We start from the raw sequence: 27,067 nt of genomic DNA, 5'->3' as shown, positions 1-27,067 counted from the left end.
TAATACCTAATATATTATACAAAATGCTCAAATTTTTGAAAACTATAATTCACCTTAATACCAATTTTTTTTCTTAACCTAACTCCTTGACTTGATATAATTTTATTATATCAAATTCTCCTCAGTTTCCCTTATTCAGCAATTGTTTTGGTCACTAAAAATTAAAAGGAATTTTTAATTTATGGAAAATAATTCTTGCCATCTAAATATAAGCAGTTTTTAAAATTATAGACAGGCATTTCTTCAGTCATGTCCTACTCTTTGCGATCCCACAGGCTGTAGCCCACCAGGCTCCTCCGTCCGTGGAATTCTCCACAAGAATACTGGAGTGGGCAGCCATTCCCTTCTCCAAAGATCTTCCCAACTCAGGGATCAAACCTGAGCTTCCCACACTGCAGGCAGATTCTTATCATCTGAGCCACCAGGGAAGCCCTAATCATATTACCAAAAACCTAAATGTTTCTTCACTGAACAGTAGACATGAAATGCATTCACAAATCGTAGGTAATATTTATTAACTGAATAGTATCAGTTTTGCATCCTTAATAAGTTGGGGTTTGTATGTATTCTGTCATATAGCTGATATTATAAAAGCTCATGAAATATTTTTTCATATGAATTATATTCCAAAATATTTTGTCATATAAGTGATTCAGATTGTTTTTATTTTTATCATGTTTCCTACTACACTATCACCTCGATGGCAACAGCTATATTTTACTTAACGTTTTCAAAGGGGCCTACAGAAAACTGAAAAACACTATAAATGTGTTATATTATAAAATTAATGAAATTATTTATGTATATCTCTTTATTAATGCAGAATATTGTGCTTACATAAGTAAGAATGTTACATCGTGGGGCCGAAGGATAAGATAGTCCTGTTTCCATGCCAAAAATCTTTGTAATAAATCATCAGCATCTCCAGTGGTGGAAATTTGGTTTTTATCTGACCACAGTTCCAAGGAGGATAATATCACAGTCAGTTTGAACTGACTGAACATCTAAAAATAAGATTTATATTGTATATATTCAAATAAAATAAATCATTACATCAAAACAGTACACAAAAAATAAAGTTTACTTGATTACCTTGGATATTAACCCAAGGACTTGAAGTCATTAATTTGCCATGATATAATGAAAAGGTTTTCAATGACTTTTCATAAATTTATACACGCAAAAATGTTAAAACTTACTGCATTGACAAGGCCAATAATCTGGATAATTTTCTGTGTTACAGCCATCATTTCTGATCCCATATAATCATACTGAAAAAGAAATTTTTTATGACCCTTTTAAAAATGTAAGTGACAGCAATTTTTCTTGTATGATGAATATCTCTTGATGATAGCAAGCAGGAAAACCATAAGATTTGTGAGATTAATTAAAATATACTAACATAAAGATAATAATATTTACCATAATGAAAACAAACAACAATAAAAAAATCATACTTAGGGATTCAAAATAGATTCTCACTTGTTATGTATTTTAAAGACACTGTCCAGCAGAAACAATTGAAATCATCAAGAGGTACTAAAATAACTTCACAGATCTGTCTGTATTATAAAGGGATTTCTTGAAGTAGATATTTTCTAAAACAGAAGAAATCAGTCACAGCATTTCCCATTGCATGCTTAGCAATTAAAGAAGAGTAAATAAACATTAAAAATAATCAACATGCTCAAATAAATCTTTAGGAAGACAGAAATCTTAATGATGTAAAGTGAAAATTATGTGGCATGAATGATTCAAAAAGGTTTGATAAAGAACAAAATGAAATAGGATAAAGGTGAAAAGAAAGAAAATATTTTTTTTGAAACTGATAAATATATTTTTAAAAACTATAGTCAATTTACAATATTATATTAGTTTCAGGTGTACACCATGGTGATTCAATATTTTCTTAGATTATACGCCATTTAAAGTTGAAAAGACTATCAATACCAATCACTTGTGAGAAGATGGAAGCACAAACTGCTACAGTCACTTTTGAAAATTATCAATATCCTCTAAGAGTAATTTACACTAACCTAATGACATAATAATTTCACTCTTATCTAGATACGCAAAAGACACTATGTTTACCAAATGGATATTTTTCCAAAAAAGAAATGCAAGTGACCAACAGGTACACAAAAGGTATTCAACATTACTAACCATCAGGGAAGTGAAAACAAAATCCACAGTGAGATTTCACCTCACACTGGTCAGATGGCTATCATCAAAAAAACAAAACAAAAGAAAAAAAAAAAAACAACAGCTTACATATGCCTAAGAAATCTGTATGCAGGTCAAGAAGCAAAAATTGGAACCAGACATGGAACAACAAACTTTTTCCAAATTGGGAAAGGAGTACATCAAGGCTGTATATTGTCACCCTGCTTATTTAACTTAAATGCAGAGTACATCATGTGAAATGCTGGACTGGATGAAGCACAAGATGGAATCAAGATTTCCAGGAGAAATATCAATAGCCTCAGACATACAGATGACACCACTTTTATGGCAGTAAGCGAAGAGGAACTAAAGAGCCTCTTGATGAAAGTAAAAGAGGAGAGTGGAAAAGTTGGCTTAAAACTCAACATTCAAAAAACTAACCAGTCCCATCACTTCATGGCATATAGACGAGGAAACAATGGAAACAGTGACAGACTTTATTTTCTTTCCAAAATCATTGCAGATGGTGACTGCGGCCATGAAATTAAAAGATGCTTGCTCCTTTGAAGAAAACTTATGACCAACCTAGTCTGCATATTAAAAGGCTGACATTACTTTGCCAACAAAGGTCCATCTAGTCAAAGCTATGGTTTTTCCAGTAGTCATATATGGATGTGAGAGTTGGACTATAAAGAATGCTGAACATTGAAGAATTGATGCTTTTGAACTGTGGTGTTAGAGAAGACTCTTGAGAGTCCCTTGGACTGCAAAGAGATCCAACCAGTCAATCCTAAAGGAAATCAGTCCTGAATATGCATTGGAAGGACTGATACTGAAGCTGAAGCTCCAGCATTTTGGCCGCCTGATGTGATGAACTGACTCATTGGAGAAGACCCTGATGCTGGGAAAGATTGAAGGCAGGAGGAGAAGGGAATGACAGAGGATGAGATGATTGGATGGCATCACCAACTCAATGGACATGAGTTTGAGCAGGCTTTGGGAGTTGGTGATGGACAGGTAAGCCTGGTGCGCTGGAGTCCATGGGGTTGCAAAGAGTCAGACACAACTGAGTGACTGAACTGAACTGACAAATGCTGGTGAGCATGTTGAGAAAAGGAAACCCTTGTACTTTGTGGGATTGTAAATTGGTACAGCATTATGGAAAACAATATGCTCCTAAGTCACTTCAGTCGTGTCTGACTCTGTGCAACCCCTTAGACGGCAGCCCACCAGGCTTCCCCGTCCCTGGGATTCTCCAGGCAAGAACACTGGAGTGGGTTGCCATTTCCTTATCCAATGCATGAAAGGGAAAAGTGAAAGTGAAGTAGCTCAGTCGTGTCCGACTCTTAGCGACCCCATGGACTGTGGCCCACCAGGCTCCTCCGTTCATGGGATTTTCCAGGCAAGAGTGCTGGAGTGGGGTGTCATTGCCTTCTCCGGAAAAACAATTTAACAGTTCCTTAAAAATCAAAAAAAGAACTGCCATATGAATGACAACCCCACTTCTCAGTATAGAACCTAAGAAAGTGAAATCAATATCTCATAGAAATATCTGTATTCCCATGTTTGAAATGTTATTCACAATAGCCTAGATATAAAAACAACTTTAAGTGTCGTCAAAAGATGAAAGAACAGAAAAAAGTGGTATTTATGCACAATGGGAGGAGGGCCTGGCAATCCACTCCAGTGTTCTTACCTGGAGAATCCTATGGACAGAGGAACCTGGTGGGCTAAAATCCATAGTGTTGCAAAGAGTTGGACACAAGTAAAGTGACTTAGTACAGTACATGTACAATGGCATAGTATTCAGTCACAAAAAGGAGGAAATTCTCTCATTTGCAACAACATGATAAATCTGGAGGGCATTGTGCTAAGTGAAATAAGCCAACCCAAGAAAGACAGAAACTGTGTTGTGTCATGGCATCACTAACATGTAGAATCTAAAACAAACAAACAAAAACAAACAAACAAACAAAAGTCAAATTTCATAGAAACAAAGAATAGAATTTTGGTTGCCAGAGGAAGTAATGGAGAAATATAGGTCAAAGGGTACAAACTTTTCAGTTATAGGTTCTGAGTATCTAATGTGCAGCACAGTGACTATAGTTAATGATATGGTATTGTACACTTGGAAGTTGATGAGTTCTCTTAAGTGTTCTTACCACACACACACACATACACGGAACATAATGTTAATGCTGTGAGGCAGTGAATGTGTTAATTATCTTGGTCTTGGTAAACAATCCGCAATGTACATGGTCATCAAATCTTCACATTGTACAATTTAGCCATATACAATCATATTTATCAATAATTCCTCAAAAAATTGGGAAAAAAATATTAAGTCAATTGGTCAGCTGGCAAATATCTATCACACTTCAAAGAAAACAGTGTGACTGGAGAGGGTACAGCAGGTTAAGGAGAGGGCAAGGCAGTTAGGAAGTGTGGTCAGAGACCCCAGCCTCATCTGGGGATGAGAGGGTAGGTAGATAGTATTGTGCATCCTAGGCTAGTCCAGATGTTCAAGCTGGTTTTAGGAAAGGCAGATGAACCAGAGACCAAATTGCCAACATCCACTGGATCATTGAAAAAGCAAGAGAGTTCCAGAAAAATATCTATTTCTGCTTTATTGACATGTCAAATCCTTTGACTATGTGGATCACAATAAACTGTGGAAAATTCTGAAAGAGATGGAAATACCAGACCATCTGACCTGCCTCTTGAGAAATTTGTGTGCAGGTCAGGAAGTAACAGTTAGAACTGGACATGGAACAACAGACTGGTTCCAAATAGGAAAAGGAGTACGTCAAGGCTGTATATTGTCACCCTGCTTATTTAACTTATATGCAGAGTGCATCATGAGAAATGCTGGGCTGGAAGAAAACACAAGCTGGAATTAAGATTGCCGGGAGAAATATCAATAGCCTCAGATATGCAGGTGACACCACTCTTATAGCAGAAAGTGAAGAGGAACTAAAAAGCCTCTTGATGACACTGAAAGAGGAGAGTGAAAAAGTTGGCTTAAAGCTCAACATTCAGAAAATGAAGATCATGGCATCTGGTCCCATCACTTCATGGGAAATAGATGGGGAAATGGTGGAAACAGTGTCAGACTTTAATTTTGGGGGCTCCAAAATCACTGCTGATGGTGACTGCAGCCAAGAAATTAAAAGACCCTTACTCCTTGGAAGAAAAGTTATGACTAACCTAGATAGCATATTGAAAAGCAGAGACATTACTTTGCCAACAAAGGTCCGTCTAGTCAAGGCTATGGTTTTTCCAGTGGTCATGTATGGATGGGAGAGTTGGACTGTGAAGAAACCTGAGCACCGAAGAATTGATGCTTTTAAACTGTGGTGTTGGAGAAGACTCTTGAGAGTCCTTTGGACTGCAAGGAGATCCAACCAGTCCATTCTGGAGGAGATCAGCCCTGGGATTTCTTTGGAAGGAATGATGCGAAAGCTGAAACTCCAGTACTTTGGCCACCTCATGCGAAGAGTTGACTCATTGGAAAAGACTCTGATGCTGGGAGGGATTGGGGGCAGGAGGAGAAGGGGACGACAGAGGATGAGATGGCTGGATGGCATCACTGACTCGATGGACGTGAGTTTGAGTGAACTCCGGGAGTTGGTGATGGACAGGGAGGCCTGGTGTGCTGTGATTCATGGGGTTGCAAAGAGTCGGACACGACTGAGCGACTGAACTGAACTGAACTGAGGCTAGTTTGGGGCTAGTTTGGGATCCTAATTACATACATTTGTTGTTGTTTGTTGTTTAGTCACTCAGTCCTGTCTGATTCTTCTGTGGCCCTATGGACTGTTGCCCTCCAGGCTCCTCTGTCCATGGGATTTTCCAGCCAAGAATGCTGGAGTGGGCTGCCATTTCCTTCTCCAGGGGATCTTCCTGACTCAAGGATCCAATCCACGTCTCCTGCATTGCAGGCGGATTCTTTACCAGTGAGCCATGCCTCTTAACTATATCCAAGTCACACCTAAAATTAAATCTTTTTAATTGGAAATCATCAGAAAATTACATACATTATGTCTTTAAGAAGTTTTTCATAATGTTTAAAGAGAGAAGGCAAATAAGCACAAGGTCCCACTTTATAGCACAGGGAGCTGTATTCAATGTCCTGTGATAAACCATGATGGAAAAGAATACCAAAAAGGAATGTTTATATGTATATAACTGATTCACTTTACTGTATAGCAGATACTGGCACAAAATTGTAAATCAATTATATTTCAATAAAAAATGAATTAATTAAAAATAAAATAAAAAATGTCTGGACTCTGAAAGATAAATTGCTCCAAATTGGCAGTTCTATGTTTTAATTTTTCTATAAACATTTAGCAAAAAAAAGTATAGCTACCTTTCCATGATCATTAGAAATATTAATTTTGAAACCTGCAAGAGAGCTAACAATATAATAAATTTCCATAAATTGATTTCATAAATTTAATATTCAGAAATGATTAAACATTTTGGCTGATGTTCTCTAGGTGATAGCAATAAAACATTAAACTTTAAGAAAGGAAAATTAAAATGGGAAAGAAGAGAGAGAGCAATGGAAGGAGGGGAAAGTTTGACTTACCAAAGCTTTTTCGACTATAATGTGCATTTCTAGATATTGGGGCAATAGTTCTGAAAAAGTTTTTTCCTGAAAAGAGAATTTATCAAATGTTAATACGTTTTGAATTTATTAAACAGACAGTGACATGTAAAGGAGGCAAGTGACCTCATAAAACCCTCATGAGGTCTTAAGTATAAAAATTAACTGCAAATCAGAAAATTAACTTGAAAACAAATTTCAAGTTTAAAGGAATCCCAGTGAGCCTGCTAGAGTAAGGCAGAAGTCTAGGTATTCACTATTAATTCTGAAGAAGAGAAAGTGAATAACTCCATAGCTCCAGAGCATAGGCTCTGTGTCCCATTTGATACAATGTAATACTCCTTGATTGTGTCAAGTTAGTCAGCTATAAATCATCAATTTATTATACCATTTCGTACTCTAACGGTGATTTTACAAGAGCTGTATATCTAACATGCTGAAATACCATTTCAAACATGGATATTTTAAAGGCCCTACAATTTCTTCCTTGACCCTGGTAATTAAATCTAAGTGTAAGGAGGGAACAAAGATGGTGTCTGTCATAAAACAGCTTTTTTTGTTGCTGTTATTTAGTCACTAAGTCATGTCTGACTCTGTGACTCCGTGGACTACAGCTCACCAGTCTTCTCTGTCCATGGAATTCTCCAGGCAAGAATACTGGAGTGGGTTGCCGTTTCCTTCTCCAGGGGATCTCCCTGACACAGGGATCGAACTCGTGTCTCCTGCATTGGCAGGTGAAGTCTTTACCACTGAGCCAGCAGGGAAGCCCCACAAAATAGCATAGCTTACTATATAAACAAGCAAACAAAGAAACTGGATTCAACTGGTAGAGCCTAGGTTTACATTTTCACAGGGAAGTAAACTATGCTTGCCTCTTAAATGTGTATATACTGAGATGCTGATTTCTTTTCTTGGTGTTCAAAATTCACTTAAAAAATATTTTGTATTTTGGTGGCTCTTACTGTGCTTGTATAAAAATATAAGCCACTGTTGACAACCATGGATTCCAAATTGCAGCCTGGTTGAATATAATTACAAATTATGTACACACCATAACCAATTTTCTGTATGTTTCTACACAGCAGATTTCATATTTTAATAACATTTTTCCCCATTTGCCATTTCAAATTTATATTCTTATTTTCAAAATAATAAAACTGTATCTTTAATACCTGTGTTTTAAAATGAACTTATAGTACCATTCATCATAATGTCACATGTCATTTTCAGTAATTGAACTTCAAAATCCATTCATTTTAATGGGTTACTTTTATTCTCTTCTTTAAAATGTTTTGTTCAGTTTTTTAAAAATAAGTATTGAATCATAGAATATTGCCAAAATAGATCACAGGTCTCTTGTAATTCTCCCCGGTGGTTACATCCTACAAAATTACAGTACATTTTCAAAACTGGGGTATTCACCTGGTACAATGTGTATGTGTATAGCTGTATATCATTTTGTCATGTGTATGTTTATATAACCACAACTCCAATCAAGATACAAAACTATTTTGTCACCATGAAGATTTCCCTTCTTGTACCTCTTTAAAGTCAGTTGAGATTATACAGTCTGAGGAAGAGAAAGAAATCAGAATGGAAAAAAATGAACAGAACCTGCTCTTTTCCTATGGAGCATTTTCAAGCACACCAACATGTATACAGTGGAGGTAATAGGGAGGAGATAGATAAAAGGGCAAAAAGGAGCTTCAAAGAACTAATGGCCAAAATGTTCCTAAATCTCATGAAAAAATTAAACATCCAAGAAGCTTAATGAACTCCAAGTAGGATAAACTCAAAGGGACCCAATCAAAGACACACATAAGAAAACTGTCATAAGGCAAAGACAGAGACTCTTGAAAGAATCAACAAAGAAAGGCCACATCGTGCACAAGGAATCCTCAGTAAGATGACTAACATCTGATTCTTCATCAGAGAAAATGGAGTCCAAAAGATAGTGAACTGAAATATCCAAAGTGATGAAAGAAAAACACCTGTCAACTAAGAATTCTATATTCAGCCTACAAATTAAATGTTTAATAATATACAAATGATGCAATATTTTAGAAAGACATGTCCCAGTAGTATGTAAACCTATATATCAAAATATTAAAAGCAGTGTTACCAGGGCAGTGGTAACTAGTGTTTCTATATTCCTAATTTTATTCAATAATAAGCACTTTTGCTTGAATAAAAATTAAAAACAAGAAATATTACATAAGACAACATACAACAGTAAGCTTGAAATGCATTATTGCATATTTCCATGTATTTTAGATGGAATATGGATGTTTTATATACCCATGTAGAAAACAGATACCAAATGTTATATTGCTACTCAGCAGCTAAGTACTTCCTTTTCCTGACTAACACAATTCTACAAAAGTAATTTTATAGTGTGTCATGATATCAGAATTGTCTCAGTTACCTGTGAGCTTAAATGGATTGTATAGGACTGATCTTTCTGCCAAATATTGCTGTAATTTTCTGCAAACATTGGTTTATCTGGATGGTCATTTTTCACTTGATAAATTATGTGCTCAAATCTTGCTGAAAATTCCAAAGGCTCAATGCCATAGCTGATATTTTCAAACTGAAGGAATCCCCTGAATATTTAGAAAACAATGACATAAAAATCCTGCCAATAATCCCATCATCCTGCAAATGATTCCATCAGATTTATAATTCAAAATGCCATAAGAAATGAGCAACCATAGTGAGGAACATGTTTTAAAGTCACTCTCTTTTCCTACTTTTTTTTCAGCTACCACTAGTAACTGAGTAACCACATCTGCCTCAGTTTTTCTCATGTATTAAAGAACTAAATATACTGAGAAGTATTTTGTTTTTTCCATATAGCAGTCACATTCATTCAAGGTGTATTAAGGCCATGCCTGGGGTTGCAAAGAGTCGGACACGATTGAGCGACTGAATTGAACTGATTTGCTGGAAACCAAGGCATTTGTTGAGAATTCCAAGAATAAAAAGTTCCTGTTCTTACAGAGGGACAGTGGATATATACAGTGGAGGTCTAAAAAGGCTGATATGTAGGAAAACCACATGTAGAAAATGTCAAGTTTCTGAGTCAACAAATTCTGGACATCAGGCGATGAAAAGCAAAGGGAAGGTGGGAATAATCTTTTTGCTCTGCTCTGGGCCTGTATCTTCATCTGATAAACTCACCACCTTCTTCCTGCCACTTCAATGATGAAAATCATCACCCCTGCCCTTTTACCTCTGAGGTATGTTCTCAGCTAGTCGTCTTACACCTGATACAAAGCACACCTACACTGAGAATATACAACTTGCGCTTAGTTAAGTAACTACTTAATGTAAATTTCCATAACTATTCCAGATAGCTGATACAAAATACAACAATAACATCCAGGGAGATCCAGGGAGATATTCTAAAGGATTTAGGGGGTGGGTGTGTTTGAATTTTTTTTTTTTTAACGCATCTGTCTCTTTCTCCTCAATATCTTGAACATATCTTCAGTTAGGATTCCCTTGAGTGATTTCACTTCAATGGTTACTGCAAAGGCCCATTTATTAATATTAAAAACTAAGGCCATCATGAAGAAAACGTTCCGATTGGAATCCTCCTTAAATATCCCAGATTTGTGTTTTGCAGCCACTAAATTTTATTTTAAAGTATATCCTAATTTTTCATGTATAAATAACCTCAAAGATTCTGTTGTGTGTTACTCGCTCAGTCATGTCTGACTCTTTGGGACCCCATGGATTGTAGCTCACCAGACTCCTTTGTCCACGGAATTCTCCAGGCAAGAATACTAGAGTGGGTTACCATTCCTTTCTCCAGGGAATCTTCCCAACCCAGGGACTGAACGTGGGTCTCCTGCCCTGCAGGCAGATTCTTTACTTTTTTAGCCACCAGGGATGGGCAGTAGCCCGCCAGACTCCTCTGTCCATGGGATTTTTTCCAGCAAGAATACTGGAGTGGGTTGCCATGCCCTCTTCCAGGGGATCTTTCCGACCTAAGGATCGAACCCACCTCTTCTGTGTCTCTTGCATCACAGGCAGATTCTTTACCCACTGGGTTATGGGGAAGCCCCAAGATTCTGTTACCTGAGTCCAGAACAGATGCTGAGTGTCACGACTGAATTTGGGAAACCTGCGATGTATCCTTGATAATGACAATTCATCTGAAAAACAGTACAGTGAGGCCAATAAATAAATTAGTCATGCATAAAATGTATTGGCAAATGTTATAAATATTCAAAACATTAAAACAGTTGAATGTAATAAGTTTCTGTATCATAAAGATTTATTAAAAGTGGTTTTCAACTCAAACTCTTCCAGAAAATTGCAGAGGAAGGTAAACTTCCAAACTCATTCTATAAGCCCACCATCATCCTAATACCAAAACCTGACAAAGATGCCACAAAAAAAAACCACAGGCCAATATCACTGATGAACATAGATGCAAAAATCCTTAACAAAATTCTAGCAATCAGAATCCAACAACACATTAAAAAGATCATACATCATGACCAACTGGCCTTTATCCCAGGGATGCAAGGATTCTTCAATATCCACAAATCAATCAATGTAATACACCACATTAACAAATTGAAAAATAAAAGCCATATGATTATCTCAATAGATGCAGAGAAAGCCTTTGACAAAATTCAACATCCATTTATGATAAAATCTCTCTAGAAAGCAGGAATAGAAAGAACATACCTCAATATAATAAAAGCTATATATGACAAACCCACAGCAAACAATATTCTCAATGGCGAAAAACTGAAAGCATTTCCCCTAAAGTCAGGAACAAGACAAGGGTGTCCACTTTCACTACTACTATTCAACATAGTTTTGGAAGTTTTGGCCACAGCAATCAGAGCAGAAAAAGAAATAAAAGGAATACAAATTGGAAAAGAAGTAACACTCTCACTATTTGCAGATGACATGATCCTCTACACAGAAAATCCTAAAGACTTCACCAGAAAATTACTAGAGCTCATCAATGAATATAGTAAAGTTGCAGGATATAAAATCAACACACAGAAATCCCTTGCATTCCTATACACTAATAATGAGAAAATAGAAAGAGAAATTAAGGAAACAATTCCATTCACCATTGCAACGAAAAGAATAAAATACTTAGGAATAATACCTATATATATAAAACTATAAAACACTGGTTAAAGAAATCAAAGAGGACACTAATAAATGGAGAAATACCCCATGTTCATGGATCGGAAGAATCAATACAGTGAAAATGAGTATACTACCCAAAGCAATCTATAGATTCAATGCAATCCCTATTAAGCTACCAACAATAAGAGCTAGAACAATAATTTTGCAATTTCTATGGAAATACAAAAAAACCTCAAATAGCCAAAGCAATCTTGAGAAAGAAGAGCGGAACTGGAGGAATCAACCTGCCTGACTTCAGGCTCTACTACAAAGCCACAATCATCAAGACAGCATGGTACTGGCACAAAGACAGAAATATAGATCAATGGAACAAAATAGAAAGCCCAGAGATAAATCCATGCACCTATGGACACCTTATCTTTGACAAAAGAGGCAAGACTATACAATGGAGAAAAGACAATCTCTTTAACAAGTGGTGCTGGGAAAACTGGTCACCACTTGTCAAAGAATGAAACTAGAACACTTTATAATACCATACACAAAAATAAACTCAAAATGGATTAAAGATCTAAATGTAAGACCAGAAAACTATAGAACTGCTAGAGGAGAACATAGGAAAAACACTCTCTGACATAAATCACAGCAGGATCCTCTTTGACTCACCTCCCAAAATATTAGAAATAAGCAAAAATAAACAAATGGGACCTAATTAAAATTAAAAGCTTCTGCACAACAAAGGAAACCATAAGCAAGGTGAAAAGACAGCCTTCAGAATGGGAGAAAATAATAGCAAACGAAGAAACTGACAAACAACTAATCTCAAAAATACATAAGCAACTCCTGAAGCTCAATTCCAGAAAAATAAACAACCCAATCAAAAACTGGGCCAAAGAACTAAACAGACATTTCTCCAAAGAAGACATACAGATGGCTAACAAACACATGAAAAGATGCTCAACATCACTCATTATCAGAAAAATGCAAATCAAAACCACAATGAGGTACCACTTCATGCCAGTCAGAATGGCTGCGATCCAAAAGTCTACAAGCAATAAATGCTGGAGAGGATGTGGAGAAAAGGGAACCCTCTTACACTGTTGGTGGGAATGCAAAGTAGTACAGCCACTATGGAGAACAGTGTGGAGATTCCTTAAAAACCTGGAAATAGAACTGCCTTATGACCCAGCAATCCCACTGCTGGGCATACCCACCAAGGAAACCAGAATTGAAAGAGACACATGTACCCCAGTGTTCATCACAGCACTGTTTATAATAGCCAGGACATGGAAGCAGCTTAGATGTCCATCAGCAGATGAATGGATAAGAAAGCCGTGGTACATATACACAATGGAGTATTCAGTTCAGTTCAGTTCAGTCGCTCATCATGTCCGACTCTTTGCAACCCCATGAATCGCAGCATGCCAGGCCTTCCTGTCCATCACCAATTCCCGGAGTTCACTCAAACTCATGTTATTGAGTTGGTGATGCCATCCAGCCATCTCATCCTCTGTCGTCCCCTCTTCCTCCTGCCCCCGATCCCTCCAAGCATCAGAGTCTTTTCCAATAAGTCAACTCTTCACATGAAGTGAACAAATACTGGAGTTTCAGCTTCAGCATCATTCCTTCCAAAGAACACCCAGGGCTGATCTCCTTTAGAATGGACTGGTTGGATCTCCTTGCAGTCCAAGGGACTCTCAAGAGTCTTCTCCAACACCACAGTTCAAAAGCATCAATTCTTCGGCACTCAGCTTTCTTCACAGTCCAACTCTCACATCCATACATGACCATTGGAAAAACCATAGCCTTAACTAGACGGACCTTTGTTGGCAAAGTAATGTCTCTGCTTTTGAATATGCTATCTAGGTTGGTCATAACTTTGCCATTAAAAAGAATACATTTGAATCAGTCCTAATGAGGTGGATGAAACTGGAACCTATTATACAGAATGAAGTAAGCCAGAAAGAAAAACACCAATACAGTATACTAACGCATATATATGGAATTTAGAAAGATGGTAATGATAACACTGTATGCGAGACAGCAAAAGAGACACAAATGTGTAGAACAGTCTTTTGGATTCTGTGGGAGAGGGAGAGGGTGGGATGATTTGGGAGAATGGCACTGAAACATGTATAATATCATATATGAAACGAATCGCCAGACCAGGTTAGATGCATGATACAGGATGCTCAGTGCTGGTGCACTGGGATGACCCAGAGGGATGGTATGGGGAGGGAGGTGGGAGGCCGGTTCAGGATGGGGAACATGTGTACACCTGTGGTGGGTTCATGTTGATGTATGGCAAAACCAATACAATATTGTAAAGTAATTAGCCTGCAATTAAAATAAATAAAATTATATTTAAAAAAATAAAAAATAAATGTAGTTTTCAAGGAAAATAAGTATTTGACACATTTCTTTACTTTATACCAATGAGTGCCCAGACATGTTCTCTGGATCTGGATTTCATCCCTATCATACATGGAATATGGAATAAAATATTTGTATGAAACTGCCAACATGGAACAAGCATATCCCAATGGTAACGGTAAGCCCATCTGAATAAAGAAATGTGTGGTAATGAATGTCTACGACATCTGGGTCTTACCTTAAAATATGAAGACTCAGAATGCAAAGATCCAGTCTCATTATATGTATAAACCAAAAAGTTCTGGGATACAAATGAGCTAAGGAAAATAAAAACTAAAAGTGGTTGAGTCATGAATTTACTATGAACATAAACATTAAAATAATAAAAATAAGAGTAAAATATATAGGATTCATATAAGCATATTCTTTATTTAGAGTAATTTTAGCATGCCATCACAGTGTAAATTCTCTGACCTGGCATCTCAGAGAGTTAGGGCTTTCTTAACACCAGAATAGATTTTGAGTCCTCCATTTCAGACATTTGTGTGTGTGCCTACAAATGTCTTCATTCAACAATATTTGCTGAGTGCCAACAATCTGATAGATTCAATTCAAGGCACTGGGGTACAGCAATATAGAAAAGACAAAACCACAGTCTTCCTCACAATGAGAAACACATACTGCTAGTATGTTGAAAGTGAAAGTAAAAGTGAAGTCGCTCAGTCGTGTCTGTCTCTTTGAGACACCACGGACAGTAGCCTGCACCAGGCTCCTCCGTCCATGGGATTTTCTAGGCAAGAGTACTGGAGTGGGTTGCCATTTCCTTATCCAGGGAATCTTCCCGACCCAGGGATCAAACCTAGGTCTCCCGCATTGTAGACAGAAGCTTTACTGTTTGAGCCATGTTAGGTGATAATAAATAAGGCCTGAAGGTTGGTTGCAAATGTAGACAGGATGGCAAGGAAAGGCTAAGTGATTTGATTACTGAAGACCTGAAAAACAAGCCCTTGGATCTGCACAGATCTAGGAAGGAAATGCAAATATCCTGAGGCAGAGATAGGTTGTGTATCTACGAAGACCATCTAGAGGGCAAAGTACCTGAGGTGAAGTACGGAGACAAGACAAGAGACAGTAGTAAGAGATGGTGTCCCAGAGATGAGAAGCCACCACTGGGAGATTCTGAGCAGGAAGGTGCAGGATCAGACCAACATTTTAATAGAATCAGACTGAAAGTCCTGTTGAGAACCTACTGTAGGACAGATAAGCACAAAGAGATCAGCTAGGCTACAATAGCTGGATGATAGGCTATTATCCAGTAAAGACATGATGGTAGCTTGAACTAGGATTGTAGCAGTGGTGGAGGTCCAATTGCTGAATGCATTTTTAAAAAATAATTATTTATTTTTCATTGATTGATGATTACTTTAAAATATTGGTTTGATTTCTGTTGAATGCATTTTGAAGGTAGATCACATGGGATTTAGTAATCCGCTAGATGTGGAGGAAAACAAAAGAAAAACATAAGACGTCAAGAGTGACTCTAACATTTTTGTTCTGAGAAACTGAAAGAGTAGACATGCCATTTACTAAATCCCCGAGGAAAAGACAAATTATGAAAAATGACTAGAAGTATATTTTAGGCACATTAAATATTAAAATTACAGCAAACTCTTGGTTATCAAATAAGAAGTCAAATACACAAATGTGGCGTTCACTAAAGAGAAATAAAGATACAAGTTTGGGAGTAATCAATACACCCATAGGAGCAGATGAAAGAACCAGGTGATTGAGAACAGCTAGGGAAAAAAGAGGCGTTTAAGAATAGCACCAGGGAGTACTCCTAAGATGAGAGAGAGGAGGTCGAATCAGAAAACAAACAAAACAAAATCTGAGAAAGACTGAGTACATTGATAAGAGACAAACCAAGAGACTTGCTGTGTCCTGGAAGCCAAATGAAGAAACTGTTATAAGGAGGAGACGCTGCTCAGCTACACAAAATGCCACTGACTGATAAAAATGAATAAAAAGTAACTGGCATTTAGAAACATGAGGATCATTGATGATCTTACCAAAGAATATTTTTTTAATGAAATGGTAGTGATCCTAAAGACCAACATGAGTTTAATGGCCATGAGTTGGATGAGAATCATCATGAATTAAGTAAGCAAAATTTTCTCAAGCCTTACTCAACCACAAAAATGCAGGCAGACAAAATACAGTTGTTAAAAATACATATTTTCAAAGATGTAGGCAAAGAAGAGGCTATTTGAGTATATAAAATGTTGAAAAACACAGATTGAGACAGAAAATAGGTTGCTTGTTTTCCAAAGTAGTGGCTGATAACAGGGATTAAATGTGAAATAGTATGACAGGTCTAATGTGGAGAATGAAATGTTTTAAAACTGATTTATGGTTGAAAATTGTGATACTATATTAAACTTATATAATTATACACTTGAGAGTTTTATGATTATATGTATATACACATAATTTACCAAATAAAGTTGTTAAAAATAAATACATATATAATTAAAACCTCCACACAAAATATGCCACTAGTTCAATTTTCTGCCAATAACCACATGATATATACATGTTTGATTGCATATTGGATATACTTGACACATAACTTGCAGTTCTTGAGTTCGTGAATTTAAATGCTTACTTATTTATGCATAGATTTATTTAAAAATAACAAGCTGGAAAATAAAAATTCAAAGTTCTTGTAGACTTAATATTCAGGAACTAATGAATCCAAAACTGAAAAACTAATTAAACAGCCTACATTTTGCTGCATGCTTAAATTTAAATAGTGTACAAAAACATTTTTTTAAAAAGTAAATTCTAAGCTTTAAGGGAAAATCATTTCTTACTGTTTTCTGAGATGCAGAGTGTATGGTTTGTTATCAATGGTAATGATATAAGTCACCTAAAATAAAGCAAATAAAGGTAATTAAGTAAATTAGAAATAATAAAATCAAAAAGTATTTTTCACTAAAGTCAAAAAAGACTCACCCAATCCATTTTTAAAAAGCATATATCCTTCAGAATTTATTGTTCTAACTAGCAAGAATTTAAAATTTTTTAATAAATTCAGGATGAAGGCAATAAATGTAAGGAATGGCTTTTGAAAAGAAGAGATGAAAGCTATATTTTGAAGAAATATAAATTTACTATGTATTAATACTAGATCTTACTGTTTATTTTATAAAAAAACATACTCATCTTTAGCCAAAATGAATGAGGCATGACTGTAGGCTTACATGCTACACCAAATACAATGAAACAATAATGTGTTTATAAATACATAAATACACACTCTCAAACACTAGAGCTGCTTTGCAATGCTTCACATATAAGCTAAAGACAGACCTGAGAGAAGGAAGCTAGGGAAGAATGCTGGGGCTCCAGCAATACGAGCTGTGAGACCACAGGGAGTAAACTGTAATGGTCTTCATCACCTTGCTGGGAAGGGGTCCAGGAGCAGGAGATGTACACAGTACACAGTACGGCAGGTTGCTTTTAAAATATCATCCAGAGGGTGAGAGAGAGTCTAGCAAAACATGTTTTATATAAAAGAACGATACAGGCACGAAATCCAATCCTTGTCCTTTAACAAAATATGATCCTCAGAGGTACCTCCATCTACTGGGCCATATCCTATTGGTTGGAAGGAAGCCACAGGTTTTTCCCATACTCAGAGGTGGAGCTTCTTCAACGGTCTGAACACTAGATGGTAGGAGTCACTTTGTGAATTTAGGGTCTGTCCAACACCATGGGCAAAGAACTGGGGAGCTGAGGATTAAAACCCACAGCTCATATAGTGCTGGGAGACATTCAAGGTCTGACCAACCAGAGGAGAAAAATGTCACTGAACACACTCATGCCATTCAGTAAAGATCACAGAAAGGTCACATTTTAGTGTTAAGGAGAAACTAACCTAGAAACCCAGAAACTAGAGTCAGGATTACGCGAGACATTCATCCTAAAGACATTGTGGTTTAGTTGCTCAGTCGCGTCTCATTCTTTGCGACCCCATAGACTGTAGCCCACTAGGCTTCTCTGTCCATGAGACTTCCCAGGCAAGAATACTAGAATAGTTTGTTATTTCCTTCTTGAGAGTATCTTCCCAACTCAGGTATCAAACCCAAGTCTCCTGCACTGCAAGCAGATTCTTTACCACTGAGCCACCAAGGAAGCCCCACCAAAGACAGTACAAACATGACATTTTCAGTCTGGTTCATAAGTAACCTAACTGCCTGCCAAAACAAAGCATAATACATTTTAAAGGAAAATCACAAAGTTAAGCAGTCAACCAAACAAAATTAGCAGTGTTAATCCAATCAAAAATAAACATACCCAGGAACATGAAATAAGTCTGATGACAGGATAAGAGGCTCTGGTCTTATCTTCCTCCCACAGTTACATCAAATAAAAGCTTTGCATGGGTCAATTGCCTCTGAGAGAAATCCAGAAAGTAGCAGAGGGGCTCCTCAATACTGAGTGACTGAGAAAATATCCACCACGCAAAAGGGCAGGAAAGGTGAAAACACACACACACCATAAAACCCAGCCCTGGCAAAATACCTTCCAATCAGGAGAGAAGCCCCAATTTTCAGTATCTCCCTCAGCACCAAAAGGTTTGGACCAGGCATCCAGCAGCACAACTTTTTTTGTTGTTGTTTTATATTGGAGTATAGCCAATTAGGGCTTCCCTGGTGGTTCAGATGGCAAAGAATCCACCTGCAGTGCAGGAGACCCAGGTTTGATCCATGGCTCAAGAAGATCCCCTAGAAAAGGTAATGGCAATAAACTCCAGGATTCTCTATGTCTACGAGTTGAAGGGAAAAATACTTTTCCATACCACTCAAAGTGATCTATAGAGTCAATGCATCCTTATCAAAATTCCAATGTCATTTTTCACAAAAATAGAGAAAACAATCTTAAAACAGAACATTAATAGCTATAACAATCTTGAAAAAGAAAAGCAAGGCCAGAGACGTCACACTCTGTGATTTCAAACAATATTACAAGGCTGTAGTAAGACTAAAAATAGAAAGAGGGCCTAAATTAATAAAATCAGAAATGAAAAAGAAATTATAACTGACACCACAGAAATACAGATGACCATAAGTTAGAACTGGACATGGAACAACAGACTGGTTCCAAATAGGAAAAGGAGTACATCAGGCTGTATATTGTCACCCTGCTCATTTAACTTATATGCAGAGTACATCATGAGAAACGCTGGACTGGAGGAAGCACTAGCTGGAATCAAGATTGCCAGGAGAAATATCAATAACCTCAGATATGCAGATGACACCACCCTTATGGCAGAAAGTGAAGAGGAACTAAAAGCCTCTTGATGAAAGTGAAAGTGGAGAGTGAAAAAGTTGGCTTAAAGCTCAACATTCCAAAAACTAAGATCATGGCATCTGGTCCCATCACTTCATGGCAGATAGATGGGGAAATAGTGAAAACAGTGTCAGACTTAATTCTGGGGGGCTCCAAAATCACTGCAGTTGGTGACTGCAGCCATGAAATTAAAAGATGCTTACTCCTTGGAAGGAAAGTTATGACCAACCTAGATAGCATCTTAAAAAACAGAGACATTACTTTGCCAACAAAGGTCCATCTAGTCGAGGCTATGGTTTTTCCAGTGGTCATGTGTGGATGTGAGAGTTGGACTGTGAAGAAAGCTGAGTGCCAAAAAATTGATGCTTTTGAACTGTGGTGTTGGAGAAGACTCTTGAGAGTCCCTTGGACTGCAAGGAGATCCAACCAGTCCATTCTAAAGGAGATCAGTCCTGGGTGTTCTTTGTAAGGACTGATGCTAAAGCTGTAACTCCAATACTTTGGCCACCTCATGCAAAGAGTTGACTCATTGAAAAAGACCCTGATGCTGGGAGGGATTTGGGGGCAGGAGGAGAAGGGGATGACAGAGGATGAGATGGCTGGATGGCATCACCGACTCAGTGGACATGAGTTTGAGTGAACTCCGGGTGTCAGTGATGGACAGGGAAGCCTAGCATGCTGTGATTCATGGGGTTGCAAAGGGTCGGACACGACTGAGCGACTGTACTGAACTGAACTGAAGAGACTATTGTTGTTGCTTAGTCGCTAAGTCCTGTCAATCTCTTTTGCTCCACAATCCATGGGATTTCCCAGGTGAGAATACTGGAGTGGGTTATCTCCTTCTCCAGGGGATCGTCCTGACCCAGGGATCAAACACGCGTCTCTTGTATTGGCAGGCGGGTTCTTTACCACTGAGCCACCAGGGAAGACCATAAGAGACTATTAACAGCTATAGGTCAAGAAAATGGACAATCTCGATGAAATGGATAAATTCCTAGAAAGGTACAAATCCCAAGGCTGAACCAGGAAAAAATAGAAAATATGAACAGACCGATTACCAGTAATGAAACATACATAGCTTTCAAAACGTGTAGACAGACACTGTATTTCACATCCTGCATTGTTGCTATATACTTTGAGATAACTGTGGGACAAGTGAACAACTTGAAGTTTAAAGTGATCATGCAATGACAATATACATGCAAATGGAAGCAAATCAGGAAGAAAAAGCTTATATGCAAATATTTTTTCAACAGTAGGTAGTTTACTCTTAATGGAAAAAGATTCATAAATTAAAGTTGTGACTCCATGTCCTCAAACTGATAACTCTGACTACCTTACCATCTGTAATCCTCTTTCTCACATATATATATGAAAATAATATAAAATATTTCAAAAGGTTAATGTGAGAATTAAATGAGAGTAGTATATGAAAAAAAAACTCTAAAGGAAATTATTTTATTATGATTTTCAAGTACAGTTTTGTACGTTTAGTTTTTATTATAATTTTTCAGTAGTGAACATAATCATAATACATTCTAATACTGTATGTCAAAATAGAGTTATTGGAGTCTTAAATTTTTTTTACATACTCATTTCAAAAATTGTTCCATCAAACTGAAAGCATTTTCTCAGGGTTTCTATATATTGACCCCATTTCTTAACCATATGGAAATCTAAACCCCTGTATTATGACTTCTAGTTTCTGGTCTGCAATCTACAACAGTATAACTATGCCAACTTGAAGTATTTTAATCAGGAAAATATTCAAGATGGAATGTCTTCAATTTAATAAGTTTTTAGTAGCAGTGCACATTTTTCAAATTCTTTTTCCAATTAATATTTACTGACATGCTCTCATTGTCAGTAAATGTGACATCTATCACTTTAAACTTCAGGTTGTTTACTTCAGTTATTTAAATATTATCACATTTCAGGCAAATGTGATATTTTTAGTCTTCTTTTTCTTTGGCCATTATTTCTAATAAGTCTGATGCTTCTGGGTCAGATTCTCAGGTCTAAATTTTACTCAAAACCATTTTTTCTGTCACTTTAACTGTGGCCATTAATAATGTTTTCTTTCCATAAATTGCAGTCTGAACCATTGTCACACTTAATTAATGTTGTTTATTTCTACCAGTATGATTCATCAATAGTATTTAATATTTCTTGAAAATTGTGAACAAGTGCTTCAGAAGAGCCTGAGAGATGAAGGGAAGGTCCCAGGAATTAGCAATAAAAACATGTGGCTTTGCAAGCAAAAACAAATTAGTATGATCTGATTCAATGCAAAGGTAAATTAAAAGTCTTAAACTTTTAAATTATAAAACTGATACTCTTTAACTTTTTATTTTATATTGCAGCATAGACAATTAACAATGTTGTGCGAGTTTCATGATGGACAGCAAAGGGATTCAGTCATATATATATATACCTGTATCCATTCTCCCCCTAACTCCCCTCCCATCCAGGCTGCCACAAAATATTGAGCAGAGTTTCCTGTGCCATACAGACTGTAGGTCCTTGTTGGTTATCCATTTTAAATAGAGCAGTGTGTACATGTCCATCCCACACTCCTGAATTATTTTCACTCCATCTTTAAAAGTAATATGCTTGATCATTTACCTGCTTCTCCCAATCTTCACTCTCATTTGAGCTTATCTTCTGTGGAACTGTGACATATAGGAACATTCCCTCAGAATCTGTAGTAAGAAAATGGGATTTTTTTGCAACAGTCCTCTAAGACAAGCATGGATTCTTAAGCTCCGAGTCCATGGTGAGGTCTACAATTGTAAATCAATTTATCTACATGTGTCCACCTTGGTCCACAGATTTCAACAGATTTTCAATGGCACACTGAAAAATGGCTAGGAAACAAACAAATGAACAGAGAACAGATACAATGCTGCAGGACCATCCTGTTGGTTTCCAGAACTACGTTGAAGCCTTTCCCTCAGGTCTCTGAGGAATAAAGCCAGGCCAGTTCCGAACCTGGCTAAGTCCTCTGGCTACAGAGTAGGTGACCCAGAAAGACCTTCAGCGGCTGAGACACTGCATCCTTGGCTAACATCTTCCATCCCCTATCCTGGTCCGGGGGTGGCTGGGGGTGGGAGGAAGCCACCATCAGAGAATCTCAGGGAGAGGCGGCAGGTATCCTAGAACTACAGAAATTGTTTTGGAAGATCCCAGCTCTGCTCAGTACCCAGAGAGGGAGAAGGAAGTCGAGGCTCCGAAGTCTTACCCTGGCTGGCGAGCAGCCCTCCAAGTGCAGCAAGCAGTGCGAGGAGTAGGAACATGGCTGGGTTGGGGCGCAGGAAGCAGAGCCAGGTGAGAGACCGTTGGGTATCCCTGAGGCTCGTGGGCAGAAGCCCTCCGGAGTACAGCATTCTGCCCCGAGCCCTGGGGGTGATGACCAGGGCCTCAAATTAGCTTTCAGCTGCACTGGCTCATCGTTAGGCATCCTGAGTGGCTGGGCGCTCAGGGCCGAAAGAAGGAACTCCAGACAAATGCTTGCGCCTGCGCACAGCGGGTCTGTGATGACAATGTGGACATCCTTCAAACCCTTCAGTAGGGATAAAGGAGCAAATAAGCATACGGTCCATGGGGTCGCAGAGTCAGACACAACTGAAGCGAATTAGCACGCACGCTCTTCTGGGGGAAGTTCCTGGTAATTTCCCTTCTCCATGTGATGGTTTTCTAACAACTTTTATTTGCTATGGTGGGAGAGAAAGAGGAAACTAGGAATATTAACTATTTTTTTTTTACAAGAAATTTTCTTCTTAAATTGTGCTACTGCCGACTTCATATCTTTTTTAAAAAAGTCTTTTCAAACAAGGAGAAATCAAGAATATGGAACTTGACCCTGGATACGACAATAGAAAGCAATTTTCTTCAACTGTGTCCCTATTCTTAAATACAGTATTGGTTATACTCTGCTGAGGAAAGGGAAAGGAAACTTTGAAATGGAATCTAAGTGTGGTTTGTTAAAATTCCTTTTAGAACCATACAAAGGAAGCTGTAGAAATGACACAGCCAGCAAGACAAACTAAGAGAGGAAAAGGGGCACCAGGGCAGAAGACAGAACACACAGTTGTCTTTGAATCTTCTGACAAATATCTTAAACTGCTCAGGCTCAAAAGCTAACTCACCTGCACGCCACTCATCCCTATCTTTCTTTATCCAAGGACAGTCCACAGCAAGGATGTATTGTACCAACAGTTACAAAAATAAACTCTGATCAGGTCCAAAACTTGGACCTACGAGGCAATAGTACTCCTGGGAAGCTGATCCTGAGAAATTAGTTTTAAATAAGGCAGGATGTGAATCAAAATGGATCCAAATAAGGTAGTGGCAAAGCGGATGAGGGAAAGGTACAATAGAATCATCCTGATGTGTATGATTTTTACCACAGGGTTCACCCACTTAAAGCACACAGGTGTAGAATTTTCAATATATTTACCGATATGTGCATCCGTTACCACAGTCAGTTTCCATTCTCTCATCTCAAAAGCAAGTCCTCTACCCTTCAGCTGTTACCATCTCCCACCCCAGTTTTTCATTCCCCTCTCTCCCACAGGCCCCACCACCCCACAAGCAGTTAATAATCACTATCCTTGGTCTCTCCAGATGTTCCTGTTCTGTATGTTCCATACAAATGCATAATACATGGTTTCTGTGACTGGCTTTATTCACAGAGATCATGAATACCATAACGGTTTCAAGATTCATCCACTTGTCACATATCAGTGCTTTCTTCTTCTTTGTGGCTGAATACTATCCCATTGTATGGATGGACCACCTCTTGTGTATCCATCATCAGCTAGCTGCTCATTTGGAAAAGGAAACTCTTGGCCTTTGTGATGAGCTCCTCCCACAGCCCAGGATCACTTTCATTTATATTGATGGAAACTCTGCAGGTCCTAATTAGATTCCAGGTAAGATGACGGATCCCTAAACCACAAATAACACTTTGAAATGTGCAGAAGCACATCTGTCAAGAGAGACAGCAAGTTTGGGTCCTTCAAAGGACAAGATATATTCTAGAACTCAATTTTCCATGAGGCCAGGGAAGTATCACCTGGAGATAGAATAGTTACCTATGACCAGGAACTCAGTTTAATTTCTTGAAGGTAGAATGGAGGCCAGGGACTCTCTGAGGGCGCTGAGGCTGTTTTGACCTACAACACTCAATATCCTTTTAATCTCCCAAAGCTTGGAATGGGTAGCTCATGAGAATCACAAGCTACTGGAGACAGCGGACCCAGGTGTCCTCGCTTGAGATGGGAATGATTAGCAGGGCTGTGGGCATCTGAACTCAGGCAGTCAGTGGCAGAGTGCATGATGGAATGTGTCTTTGGGATGCAACAACCTCCCAGGACCAACTAGAGGATCATGGAAGTATAAGGACTGAAACTGAGCAGAGCCCTATGGGGTCCTCCTGGACACAAAAGTCTTTCCATTTGTCCAACTTCTTATTTGAAGGAAAAAGGCTTTCAGCTTCCTCGACCTTCCATGAGTTCCAAAGGGCATATTCAAACAGTTGCTAACCCGGGAAGTTGAGGGGAGGCAGGAAGAAACAATGCTGCAGCAAGGGGCCTGGTGCTGGTTCCTCCTCGGGTGATGTGCTAGCAGTTTGTACATGTCTTTGAGTTCTTCAACAGGAACTAGGACCCCCTCAACCCAGATGGAGGAGGTCACTGCAGGCTAAGCACAAACAAGTGGACCCAAACTGATGGGAAAGGCTGATGACTTAGATGGATGGAACACAGCCCTGTTATCTCACCACCAACCAGTCAGAGGGATGTTCCACATGCTGCAGCCCTTGCCCCTGAATTTTACCTATAACTCTTCCTCAAAAGCCATTAGGGAGTTTGGGTTCTTTGAACATTAGCTTCCTGTTCTCCTTGGTTGGTCCCTACAATAAAACTTTCTTTGCTCCAAATACTGTGATTTCCATTTGTTTGGCCTCAGTGTGCATCAGGCACGTGAACTTGGGTTTGAGAACAGAATCAAATGAGACAAGCCTACATGCTTTCACTCACAGGATTTATTTTGGCTTGTGAAATTGAAAACTTTAAGCCATCACAAAAGGAGAGAAAAGTAGATTTTTTTTTCATTCTTGAATCAGGCCAGATAATGGTTTGTTTATTGATAATATCTTTTCTCCAAGCTGTGTTTTTTTGAAATACTGTTTAGTAACTGTTGTAAAAGAAATATAGAAAAATTAAAATGTTACATTTTATAAACTAACATAAGCTAATTTTACTACAAAGTTATAGGTATATCAATTAATTAGTATAATAAGAAAGTTTATACTGTCACAATCATGCCTGTGCTCCACAGAATTTGTAAACCCAAGTTTTTTTGTTTATTTTGTTTAATCTTTTTTCTAGAAACATCTGTGATAGTCACATTGAAAGGAAATGCTATAAACTGTATTTATGTATGTCTCTAAAACATGAGTCAAAGAAAATCAAAACAAGGAAGCAGAGAGGCAAAGAGCAATAAGTATGTGAAGAAGGAAATAATGACTATTTTCTCTATTTTTATCTACAGAGGAAGAGAATTTCTAGTCTTCTGTGCATTTCTGACAGGTATCCCACATACACATGTTCAAAACAAACTCCTTCTTCACTCCCCTCTGCTTCATCACTCCAACACCAAATGGGTTCTCACCAACTGTACAGTATGTCAATAGTAAAAGGTATCATTATCCATTGAGTCAGAATGTTTAAGTCTTCATAGTCCTCTTTTATTCTAACCCAAATACATCCACTCAGTCACCACTTCAACCAAGTCTACCCCTTAGGTCTCAAAACTTGCTATTCTTTCCATATCATCCAATCCCACCCTCATGACACTTCCACTGTGCATTCCATTTTACTTGTCTCCGGTTCTGCCTGAATCTGACCACATTTTCTCCTAATATATCCCCATGAAATCTTTTAAAAGTGGACATTATCATGATAGATCTCTCCCTTTACCACTTCAAAATTAGTTAATACTTCAACGACATTCCTATTTGGGTTTCCCCAGTAGCTCAGCAGGTAAAGAATCTGCCTGAAATACAGGAGACACGGGGGATGTGGGTTCAATCCCTGGGTTGGGAAAAATCCCCTAGAGGAGGAAATGGCAACCCACTCCGGTATTCTTGCTTGGAGAATCCCATGGAATAGAGGAGCGTGGTGAGCTACAGTCCAAACAGTTGCAAACTGAGCAAGCATGTTCCTACTCATAAATGAGAAACTTTAACCTTTATATCATGGCATGTCAGATACCTGTCTTGGCTCATGATTACCTATGCAGATTCTTCTCTTTCAACATTCATAAATTTTCAAATAAATTTTTAAATATATTAAGAGCACACATTTAGGAACAGAGAGCTCTGGGTTAACTTTGTACCCTCACTGTCTCTCTGCTCTATTAGAAATGAATATCACTTAAGCA

The 27,067-nt window shown here is 37.9% G+C and overlaps 1 protein-coding gene across 1 annotated transcript in view; it reads right to left on the bottom strand.

Moving 5' to 3' along the window:
* Positions 1–23,047, bottom strand: part of LOC109553351 (disintegrin and metalloproteinase domain-containing protein 18) — a 108,628-nt gene extending 85,581 nt beyond the window's left edge. The window contains exons 1-9 of the mRNA XM_070781467.1: positions 22,863–23,047; positions 22,247–22,323; positions 17,140–17,195; positions 14,505–14,583; positions 10,859–10,935; positions 9,201–9,378; positions 6,758–6,823; positions 1,200–1,271; positions 838–1,004 (exon numbers count right to left, since the gene is read on the bottom strand). Of these exons, the coding sequence (XP_070637568.1) occupies positions 838–1,004; positions 1,200–1,271; positions 6,758–6,823; positions 9,201–9,378; positions 10,859–10,935; positions 14,505–14,583; positions 17,140–17,195; positions 22,247–22,323; positions 22,863–23,007 (917 nt within the window). The 5' untranslated portion in view covers positions 23,008–23,047. The remainder of the gene's footprint in view (positions 1–837; positions 1,005–1,199; positions 1,272–6,757; positions 6,824–9,200; positions 9,379–10,858; positions 10,936–14,504; positions 14,584–17,139; positions 17,196–22,246; positions 22,324–22,862) is intronic.
* Positions 23,048–27,067: the final 4,020 nt, after the last annotated feature.

Source organism: Bos indicus, chromosome 27 (assembly GCF_029378745.1).
Source record: "Bos indicus isolate NIAB-ARS_2022 breed Sahiwal x Tharparkar chromosome 27, NIAB-ARS_B.indTharparkar_mat_pri_1.0, whole genome shotgun sequence".
Taxonomy (NCBI): domain Eukaryota; kingdom Metazoa; phylum Chordata; class Mammalia; order Artiodactyla; family Bovidae; genus Bos; species Bos indicus.
Note: the sequence above shows the minus strand (reverse complement) of the source record. Positions and strands in the feature narration are given on the sequence as shown.